Here is a 12,147-nt window from a genome sequence, read left to right on the forward strand (position 1 = left end):
ACTGAGAACTGAAGGAGGACACTGATGCAAGAGCGACTGCCTGTGGGACTTGCAAAGGCATTGATATATAAGCTGATATATCCAGAAAGAAGGATCACAAAGCCAGGACTCGCTCCCCACGGCGGTTCTTGCATCACTGGATGCAACACAGAGAACGCAGCCGGAAGAAACTTGAGCAACTTGTAAGAAAAACGTCACGGCATGAGCTAACCCCAGGCTTTAAGGCAGAAAGTAAACTCAGGACTCTGTGTTTCTCAAGAAACTTATCAATTGAGATGAGCAAAGACAACTAAAGAAGCCTTATGAATGCATTTCTACTCAGACAGCTGCTCCAAAACATTTTCACTGGCTGAATTGCAACAAATCATGACACTCGGGTCCACCTGTAGGGAATCAGCAGCTTCACATAGATAACCCGGGTGACAAATGACACCAGGCTGTGTGTACAAGAGGCATTGCTACTGCACAAATCAGGACTGCTTGCCCATGATCAAGCGGATTTGATCAGGTGAAGCTTGCTTAGGGTTGGACTGACAACATCCCTATCTTCTCATACACCTATCTTTCCTCTCTCTCTCTAGAGAATCTGGCCAACAGAGCAGCTCCAAGCACCGTGAATTCACTTCAATGGTCTAGCACAACTTTTGGTTAAACACTTCAATGCTTTGGTTTGAAAAGCATCTGTGAATGAGCACAGCACCTTTGCAAGGCACTAAATATAGCTAGCAGTGAACGCCATTCACTCAGTTTTATTTGTCCTTCCTTATTGCTGACACTCTGTCTGCTGATTCACTGTCAAGTGTAAGTGTCTGCAGGCAATCATGAAAATGAGAAGAGAAATAGCAAAGCTCAGAACCAGGGCTGCTCTGTAGAACCACAACCCTTCCTCACCTTGAGTCAGAGAAAAAGAGAAACGTGCTTTTCCACAACCGATGGTATAAGAGCATTGCTGGCTCCACAGCGGACACGGTTGCCTAAACACATTTTCAAAGTTATGACACAAACTTATTTACACAAAAAACTGAGATTGAGGATCAGTTAACCGTGAGGCAATTGCCAGAGACACAAAGAATGGCAAGTCTTACATTAACCACAGAATAGTTGATTATCATCTGTAACAGGAAAACACTTGACAAATGCCTTGAATCACAACCTGTTTGTTGGACTGAGCAGCTACTTCAATACAATTAATTATGTGACATCTTACTGTTACATTTCCCAGCTTAAAACTCGGTCTCAAACTGCACCATCTTCACAGTGGGAAACACCACAGGAAGAAGAACCAGTAGAGTGCCCCTACCAGCATGATGTCAAAGTTACCTAAACTTATACGGTAGCAGACTGGATTATCCAAAGCTAGCCAGAGGGCCGAGTTACAACACCAGACCTAAATATCACAGTTGCTGCTCAGCCTTCTAGAAATACTATAAAGGCTAAAAAGAATGCATGAAAAAAAACAGATAGGAAGAGGTATCTTGATGTTGCTTTCCTCTGGCAATCTAAACGCAAAGGTCCACCTAAACTGCTTTTCATAATGGGTTTCCCTGGCTTCTGGGTTATCACCATGACCAGCCTGACAGTTGGATGCTAGTTCCTTAGAAACACAGAGCCTAAGACAATTGGTTAGAGCAGGGCAGAAACGGAAGGTTTGGTTTCTACAGAATACCCTATTAGTAACAGGTTCTGTAGGACATCGCATTTCTGGGGAAGTCAGTGGCCCAAGGCAAAATACTCACGGTCCAGGGAAACACTCATTTAACTCCTAGGAAGCACCTCTGGTCTCAACAGCAACTGCTGTGTTGCTGTACTAAGTGGGTGCAGAACGCAGGAGCAGAGGCAAGCTTTCAAGCCACTTCAGTGAGTGCTCATGTATTAACAGGGAAGTAAATCCCTGTTATATTTCTCTGGCAATTCATCCCTCTGAGGATAAGAGATCTACTAAACAAGCCTATGTTGATTACTGGTGCATTATGTAAAGTTCCCCTCACAAAAACTAAGCTGCAGTGAATTAGGAGCTCACAGACCTGAAGTTCAGTGGATTAGGGCCTTCAGTTGGACCTTCTTTGTTGCAAGATAGCAACAAAGCTTCAGGAGCTTCTGACAAACTTGCTGTTTGGCAGCACATGCAAGAGAGCAGTGCATGTCCAGTCTGTCGTGCCTCGCAGCAACTGCTAACACAAGGATATGCAACACAGGAGGGTGCTTTTCTTTTTTTCTTTCCCCAAGACCACCAGAATCTCCTTTGAGAAGAGGGTAGATATGTAAGGGTGTTGCAGAGGGATCTCCTCCCCATTTATCTCCCCCTCCACAAAGGGGGCATATACATGGTGCGGTCACCCATTCCTAGATATGACTGTCATGTCCCCACAGTCTGAACAAAAACAGTTTCCTCTTGCTTCAGAGGGCTGTACGCGCAAAGCAAGTAGAAACACTGCTTGGGGACATCGTGATTTGACTTTACTTGAATTTCTGCACTGTATAAAGCAAAAAAAGAAAAATCGGTTAGTCATCAAGTTTTATTTTAAGTGATAAAATGTCTCAGTATTAGAAGTAATGACGTTTGCTTGCAACCACCTGATACCAAAGCAAGAATCATAGACGCCTTCAGCATAACAGAAACAATACTCATGCAAATATTGTATTTTCTTACTGAAGCTTTAATAGCTTTGATACCACACCAGACAGTTCAAGTGCTGGAGGTGGTTTTTCAATATAACTCCTTGATATTTAACAGTGATGGAGGGACTGAACTGTACAATAATTAATATTCACCACAAATGTTGCACCCTCTAGTCCCTTCCCTGAATTGATCCAGATCTCTACTAAGAAAAGGAAGCAGATTTTGGAAAACATTTCAGAAATGCTACAGATCTCAGAATACCAATGAACAATTAATAAGACATTGAACGTTTCCCTCTAATCTCTTTTTTTTTTTTTTCCTCTACAAAAAAGGATTGATTTTTTACTTTAGTTTAAGTATCAAACGTAGCTAGTTGTCTGTGACAAAGGTAGTTAACCATCTGCCTTCTCATTACAGACCTGTCTTGAAAATTAAGGGTTTGTGGCTCGGGGAGGGGGACAAGGGGGCCTTGTTTGTTTTTGGTTTGTGTTTATTTGTTGGTGGTGGGAGCTTTTTATTATTTTTTTAATCATTAAAGAAACGCATCACAATGAGAAGACAAACCAATATACATCAAATGCCACACTGGAATCTTTCTAGGGTATGAGAAATACACTCTCTAAAAATATCCACCGAAAGCATCAGCCGGAATATTGCTGTGATGTGAGAGAAAAGCAGTGCTGCATTTCCTTCCGTACATACCAGGCTTCTTTCAAGTACTTGCCTCTCTACAAAACTTGCTAGCAGGATGTGGCTGAAACCCCCCTCATCTGTCCCCAACATAAACAGTGAGTTCTAGAAGAAAGAGTTGGTCACCATCCAAGTTCTCTTACAAAATTTGTTTTGATTTCTCTTTGGAATCAAGATGTGCCACGCACCTTCAGTTCAATGGTTCAAAACATTAAAACCAAGGGCAAGTCAATCAGCATTTCACAAATGTGAGCAGCAATGAGAAAGATCGAGGCTGGGACTCAGCAGTTTCAGTACATACATGCTCAAGGCAACAATCACTCCAGCGCAGACAAATTCCCCACCATGCCAGTCTACTAATAAGTGCAGTGGGGCCTTCAGACGTAGGTGCAACTCATCCAGAGCAGACAGTTGCAGGAGTACTTTGCACACTGGGGCTTTTTATAAAAGGCCCACTGTGAGGAATTCATTTTAACCTTTGAAGCACCAGGCTTCATAGCTTTTGCACATATTTTCCACTTCTTAGGGGCTAGAGATAGTGCAAGCAAGAAAGAGTAGTCAAGCAAAAAGATTCACAAAAATAATGGCTAGAATAAACTGGGAATAAATTCCAAGCAGGCACACTGAGGAACCCCTACAGTTTAGAGCCAGAAATGGATGAACAATGTTTATGCACTGACCCTCCTATAAACCCCTTACAAAAAGCAGGGGCAGAACCGAAGTGGCTGCAAGAAAGCATTATTGTGTTTTGTTAACAGATAAAAAAACACATTAGTGCAATATTTGTGAGAGATCAGAATCAGATCTTTTAGGTTATTATGAAACAGGCACCGTGGTGTACTGAAGGACTTCTGTGTTTTTGTGTTTTATTTTTAAATTACTTACAAGTTCTGCGAGGGTGAGTCAGCAGCAGGAATACAGAGATACTTCACTCCCTGTGTAAAGAAGCAAAAAGAAATTAGAAGAAAACATCCAAGTCACATGCACTTATCTACTACTGTGCTACTCGTGGTCTAGACTGGTGCAGCCTTACAGATTTTGAGGAAGATGCACCATTATTCAGACAAGCAACTACCATCTCTGTGCAGCCAGGTTTTAAAACATTGTTTTCACATCTGCTTTGTTGCCAAGACTTAACTTAGTTATGCTTATCCAAGGGACCAGCAGCAAGATTTTTTAAATAGAAACATCTTTACTAAAAAAGCATAGCTCTTTTTTTTTTTCCCCAAAAATCACATTCTTATTTTTCTAGTAAAACTAAGTTGTCTCCTGCCCTTCCCTTTCTCTGAACAAAGTCTTCAACTTAAAATGGTGATAAGCAATTTCTTTTGAATCTGTGTTAATCATTTTTTTTTCCACATGGCTGGTAAACCAAACAAAATGCAATGCATTTTGGAGAAGAAAATTATGTTTGTGGGGTGCTTTTTGCTTTTAAAATTAATTTTTTTTTTGAAAGTTCAAGAAGGACAACCATAAAACCCGTACTTTTCTTCCACAAAGTTAGCCTCACCATTTTAGTCAGCTACCATAGTAAGTTACAAGATTAATTAGGGAAGTTTGACAAGCACTTCTCATGCATTGGAAGTGTTACTGGGTATATTTAAAACATCAGTGTAATCATACTCTACTGCTTTGCATTGTTAACGCTCAGTTTAACTGTCATTTTATTTTCAAAGCCCCCTTTGCCCTTCTGACTATTAAGAAAACGAACGCTTCTGAAAGCATATTTAGCTGACTTCTCAAATAGGACTTCCAAGAAAATAGGTTTCAGCTCAAATACATAAAAACTAAATTATTCACTGGAAGTCTTTCAGCATCTGAGATAAGCAGAGTTGTGAATTTTTCAGATGTATTTGTAAAGATAAGGATTCACAGCAAAGAGTCCACCACAAAATAGACATTAGGTTATCTTTCTGTAACAATACGAAAACCCCTGATAACTTTGCACACTCATCCAGTAACACACAAGGGGAAAAAAAAAAAAAAAAAAAATCAAACGTTTCTTTACAAGAGATCCTTCAAGTGACATTTGCCAACAAGGTGGAACATAAACACATCTGCCAGGCATTTCATTTGCTAGGTGGAAGGCTGTGTGTGAAAAGTTCATTGCTCAAATGTGACAGCTACCTGAGGTAGCATCTTCTCCAGCACTGTGCAGGCTCAGAATCCTCTCTTTGCTCTTCCCTACAAGCACTTTGTTACTTCACCTGTCACCTCACACCAAAGAATAATAATCACTTGTGTGAGTGGCCCTGGCCTCTTGCACCATGACACACCATCACACTAATCCTCTACAAGATGCATGAACTTCACCGCTACATCAGAAAGGATGTGGTGATCCCTCACCCCCACCTCCTTACTAACACTTCCATAAAGCACCAGCCTTTCTTTCAGCCTGACAGAACTTCTCTGGCCAGTGCCTTCCTCACAGCCACACAGTTTTGAGAGCATGCCTGTGCTTTACCAGACTTCCTTGCCCTGTGTCAGGATAAGGGATGTCTACTGTGAGGCACCAGGATGGCCTCAGAGCCATACGGTGATCCACAAGGGCTCATGTAGACGCATCCACTTAGAAACTTGCAGTAGTAGTAATACATCCACTAACAGGCTCCTGAACCAAGGACGGTAATTGCATTGTGACAGGTAATTACGATAACAACCTTGTATGACACATTTGAGAGGTTCATCTTGGACACTAGCATCACTTCCAAGTGAGTCACTCCAGTAGAAACAGGGCCTCAGACCTGAAAGTAAACGTGTATGCCAATCTGTCACACCTCTGCACCACTCCATGCCATTAACCGCACTGCCAAGGGAAGAAAGACAAAGAAAACTGAAGTAGGAGACAGGTTAACACTAGCACACGCTATGTGCCTTGGGTTTGCTCCTACAACACAGGCTGACTGATACAAGTTGCTCCACGGATTTCAGAAGCTGTGGCACATGCTGAGTGCTCTTCACAAACTGCATGCAGAGGGGCTTTCAGATGATGTTCACTCTAAAAGCAGAAGTAGCACCAGCACAAGGTGAAGACCCACAGTGTTCTTTTTCTTTGTCATGGCTGGCTAGTTCCCAGTACCGCAAGCAAGCATGAAACTCGCCTGTAGGAGACCGCATATGGTACTGAATGGCTCATCCAGAGCCTGATCCTACTGCAGCACCTACAACTTCCAGTGAAGTAACACCAGCACTCCTCTCATTATTGTGCCGACAAACGCTCAGCATCAGCCAATGAGCCTGATTAAAATAACTTTAAACACCTCCTCTTTGAGAAGCTGCTGGAATTTGGTATTTGGACGGATGCGTGTCTTGCGTGTGGTGTTTTTGGAAGGCTGTGGTGATGGACTCCTCCCTGTGAGGAAATAATCACACACTCAACTCAGAAATAGCTAGAGGTGGGATTTCAGAAGTATTGTGCAGTGGCCTAACCCAACTCTCACAGGCACAAAAATAAAAAATAAACCAGTGAAACTCTGTGACTTTAACCCAAGCAGTTTGGCCAGAGTTGGTAACTCCCGAGGATCCCACCCTACCATCAAGTTTTGCGTCTTTATGTTTAAACAATAATAATGATAGAATCAAATATCATTCATCACAATCGGATACCAGAAATACAGCAGCTACACAGGACTGCACAAGGCAGGTTTTCATAAATGAGACCCATTAGGATTTTTTTTGTGTAGCTATTCATACTTTGCTGGGATTAGCTTTTATTCACGTATGCTGGATACACATTCTTTTTTTAAAACATATTGGCAATAGGAAGACACTTCATGACTGAACCCTCTTGTCTGTATTTAAAAAAAAAAAAAAAAAAAAAAAAAAAAACACTACCCAGGATCATAATATTTGTTTATTTGTGCCCCAAGACACCATTCTTCCTCCTGAGCACATACCTTTGCAGATAACATCTAAGAACTGTCCCAAAGGGACCTCTCAAAGCAGAACACTTTGTCAAGGAAACAAGTAAATAGCTACAACATTTTAGATGGGGTACTAGCATGCAAGAAGGACACAGACATCGCTATTTTATTATCCTGCAGAGTTCGCTTGCAATTCTGAAACTGCAAAGCCTAAGATGTAAGCAGGCAACAACCACTGAAACACGGCAACTAAAAGAGAGTAAGCTAAACATCAAAAGACTGTTAAAGAGTAAAGCAGACTATCTCCCAGTGAAAATTTCAGCAATCTCCAAACCAGTACCAAGTCAGCAGCTTCACTCAATAAACATTAATCTGGTTGCACACGCAATACAGAGTTGATCCAAAACTGCACATTAGTGAAGGGAATACAAAATATAAGGTTAATGTCACGCTGTATGGAGGTCTGGATTTTTTTTTTTTTAGTTTTAAATCAATGTTTTTTCTTCCCTTGGACTGACAGTTTTCTAAGAATTATTCAGTGGAGAAAGGACAAAACACCTCAAAACAGATAGTGTGTTACTTCAACTGCACACATGAAATTAGGTGCCAGAGAATAGCTACTTGTCCCAAAACCATGGTATTTGCTCAAAGCAAAGAGAAAAGCTTGCAACTGTAAGAACAGGCAAAAAGAAGTATTAAATCATACATGAAGTATGAGATTAACTTTATTGAATACTGGTGCCAATGTTATTATTCAAACATTTCTTCAGCTGACACCTGCCAGTTGTCTTCTCTTTCCAAACCACCTTTTTCCCAGATTATCAGAAAAAAATCAACCCAATTTTCTCATTAAACAGAAAATAGGTATGTTCTCCGGTAATGAAACATTTCACACACATCCTAATGCAAAAGAAAAGGCTGTCCTCCAGTGAATATTCATCAGGTCAAATCTAAGCTTCTAGGTCAATGAGATGCTGAACACAGTTTCCTTCTGCTTGTCTCTCAATTCACTCCTACTCTCCATTTGGTACTTTTAAATCACTGCTCACTTTACTTTCTCCATCGATCACCTTTACCAACAAACCCTCTGAAACATGCACCTTCCTAAACTTTTTCCTGATTATCCACGTGATGACTCTGACACCCCAATCAATTAAAAACATCACTCCTATTTCTTCTGCTGCATTTGAACTGCTAAGATTAAAAAAAAAAAATGAATAAAATAAAACATCATTTACTTTTCTGTTTTCTGTTTCAGCAGACAGAGTAACCACCAAAACTAGATTTCTGTCTCTTAGGCCCTGAAACTACATGCTACAGTTAAACCGATACAGTGAGAGCTAACAAAACTAGAGCAAGTATTCTGATTTCAAGATTGTCAAAGTTGAAACAAGCGAGAGTTTGGTAAAATTTCTAAAATTCACTGGTATTTGAGAAACTACAACACTTACACAATTTCAGAGGTCCTAGAACTAAATCAGTTCCGTGACAGTCAATATATAGGTATTAAGATTAAAAAGGTTTAGGTGCGCATATATATGTGTGTGTGTGTATATATATATATATATATACACACACAATATATATATATATATACACACACACACACACATGCATGCGCGCACACAGAGGCTTTACACTGAAGTTAAAAAGATACTACAGTAATTGCAGGCCTTTTCAAACTTGTGTTTATTTTTTTGAGGTTAATCTACTAAGATCGGAAACCAAACAGTAATTTCACATTTGGAAAAGCCAGTAACACTAAAACAAGACCTTCTAAATGTTATTAGCTCTTAAAAAAAAATACATCTTTGTTATTAAATCCAGTACTTTACATAGTGCTCACGAAAGATAACAGTCCAATTTCTTAATGAATGCTCCATTTCTGATCTACTTACTATGGCTTAGCTTAAAAAGAAAAAATACTCGAGCTTCATTCATTTTAACTGAACTTGCAAAAACTGGCATTGTTTTCATAGTAGAACATGTAGATGTGTCATTTTGCTACAGCAAAATTCTGCACGTATTACATGTCAGATAATGGGTCAGCGACTAAAAATAAGATCACTAAAGAGCACACAAATCTTAATACCAAGAAAAAATTCAACTCCAAACAGGATAACGTGTAAAGAGTAGTACTATGAGAGAAGCGCAGCACCTATACGGACATTTTCTCCTCTCTAATGATGAAAAAGACATTCTGAAGTGATTGAGTCTCAGTTTGATTACTAGCTAAAATCATATTAACATATAGTTTAAAGACCAATTATATTTATATAAAACTCAGTACACTTGGCAGACGTTCTTCAGAACACGGTCCCCTCCATTGCTATATATACAACATTTTGGACATTCTTCTTAGCACTGGAAATCTGAATCTAGAACTGAGAATGTTAAAAGATAAGGAAGAAAGATGAAAAAAAAAGAACGTAAAATTACAAAAATCTGTTCTCCATCGGGAGGGTGGAGTTAGATAAAAAAAATACTTTAAAAAGAGCAGGATTGTATTTTTGGCAATAAACCTCGCTATATTTAAATTTATGTAAAGATACCATCAACGACTTCCAAGAAATTTTTTTTAAACCTAAAACCCTAAACTTAAATTTGTGAACCCAGATGCAAATAGAAAACCTCCAGCACCTGGCAAGTTCTTTCAGGTTAGTCAAAAACCATGTGTTAATTTGAGTCGTCACATCAACAGATGAGGACAGGACTTATTTTTGTTTAGGGGCATTTCAGCAAAAAAGCTAAAGTGGGAAACAGCCAGCACGAAGCTTCCTCAAGCCAAACCAACAAGAGTTGATCAAGAGTTTTGTCCAGTAATACACCAAACTGAACATGCTAAACTGAAAAACCATTCAACCGTTTGTTTGTCCTTTCAGTTGCTTTGTGTAGCAATCACCATCGGTGTTGATTTTATTAATGACTCATAGAAAATACATTTGTGCTTCAGCAAAAAACACAACCACTAATTGACTTTAGTGAACACCACATTCAGGTTTGGTTTTGAAAAAATATTTATAAATGAAATTGAAATTACATGGAGAATATGAACTGCAGAAAAGCAGGAAGCTCCTGCAATAGAATTTATACATTCAGTTTGTGTTGTATTATTATATAATAAAATAGCTTTTTGCAAGTCATATGTGTTGTGTTGTTTTTTTTGTGAAGTTTATGGTTTTCTTAGTAAATAGGCTCTGCAACGCTTTTGAAAAGCCCAGCCTTAAGGCTGGAAATTGCCAGTCACAAATACAAAAAGTGTCCTACTAAAGCTCCCCTTCCCAATCTCTCCTCTCAGTCCACCTTTCTAACGTTATAAGGAGAAATGTTGCGAAGTCAAGGCTTTGACTTGACTTACAAAGAGCTGCACATACTGCTTCTAACCCTAAACGTGAATGGTAACTTTAACCTGGCTCACCCAAAAGAATGGGAAGTAGGAGAAAATACTAATAACTTTGCACTTTACATCTCCTTCAGAGATGTAAACGAGAGTATTTACAGGACTACACACTTCAGTTGAGAGGAAGGACCTTGTTCATATGCCTTTACTAGAGGGTGTACTTAAACCCCCAGACACGTCGTGGCAAACCTAACATCTGAGCACTGCCTATCACACTTGGCCCCTGAACCCTAAGGGGGAATCTCTGAGTACGACGATAAAGCAATAAATCCCACTTGCCCCTTTCTCTCAGGGAGTGCTGGAACACGCTGGCAACACCTCTGTAACATGCTCACATCACACACTTGGATTAAGGCTCTTCACAGGGTGGGCCAGAGCATTTGTTCTGCTCCAGTCAACGTGGTATCCAACCAGTGAGACACACCGGCCCAAGCACTTGCTGGTCTAAAAACCCCTCATACCAACAACTGGCTACTGAAAGCTTCCGAAGCTCCTCACCCTTTCTTTCCTACCACCTGTCACTAGAGGAACATGCTTCCCCTGACACAGCTGGTGTGTGCTGAGCAACTCAAACGATGAACTGATTTCAGTGCATCGTCACCACAGCGGCCTCTGCCAAGGGTAACTCATGACGAAGACCTGGCCTGACACACTTTAAAAGTTGCTCCGTGGAAGTCTCTTGGAGGCTTCTTAGCAGGGCACCGAAGTCATTTTTGAAAAATTAGTCAGAGGCCCTAACTTCACAAGCAGAGCCAAAGCCGGACTGGGCATTACTTCAAGCTAGAGAAAATCTTCTGGCGCTGCTACACCTGAAAGAAAAATGGTAGCTATTTTGCTCAGCATGGTCTTCTGAAACATCTCATGAGGGGAAAACCTTACCATGAAAAAGCAGTGAAACACCGTAAAAGAAAGTTAAGTTTTTGAGTAGAAGAGGCACTTCTACACTTCCTCTTGATGGTAGCACAAAGGCTGAAAACTGATGGCTTCCAGTGGTGGCAACACTGGTAGCAACACTGGTGATACGAGAGCTCAGTGGTGGAAATAGAAATGCAATACCCTGACCTGATTAAATCATTTCCAGAGCTGATCTCGATACAACAGCAATGGCCTTGTGATATGATATTAGCAACTCTGATTTTGAAGGCTGACTTTCCATCTCACTCTAATGGCTCCCATAAGTGCTTGGGCTGGATACGGAAGACAGCAAAGCCTACGCACAGAACAAGTTGTGCGGCCATACCGAGCAGGGGCTTCTTTCAGCACATCATCAAGATGCAATTCTGATATATGAATGGGCTCCTACAGCTCAAGGCTTCTGTATGCTATCCAACATAGTAACACAGCTTTAACAGACTAGCCTTTCTCACTCACTGAGCCACATCTGCCCAGAATTAGCACATGTTGGCTGTTTAGTTTCCCAATTTTTCCTCTTTTTAGTTATCTCATGTTGAGCAATGGTATGCTTTTGAGTCCAGTCAAATACTTTCTGGACTGTTTTCTGTGTGGGGATATTCCTTCACAATACAGAACCAAAGAAGAAAGCACTGAAGTGGCTTTCAGCACTTCCAGAGTTG

At 40.4% G+C, this 12,147-nt stretch overlaps 1 protein-coding gene across 4 annotated transcripts in view; it reads right to left on the reverse strand.

The window, feature by feature from the left end:
- Positions 1 to 12,147, reverse strand: part of DUSP22 (dual specificity phosphatase 22) — a 45,852-nt gene that overhangs the window by 9,412 nt on the left and 24,293 nt on the right. For all 4 annotated transcript variants that reach the window (XM_084509828.1, XM_084509829.1, XM_084509831.1 and 1 more), the window contains one exon: positions 4,196 to 4,245. In XM_084509828.1, coding sequence (XP_084365954.1) covers positions 4,196 to 4,245 — 50 coding nt within the window. The remainder of the gene's footprint in view (positions 1 to 4,195; positions 4,246 to 12,147) is intronic.

Source organism: Aythya ferina, assembly GCF_964211825.1.
Source record: "Aythya ferina genome assembly, chromosome: 2".
Lineage (NCBI taxonomy): Eukaryota > Metazoa > Chordata > Aves > Anseriformes > Anatidae > Aythya > Aythya ferina.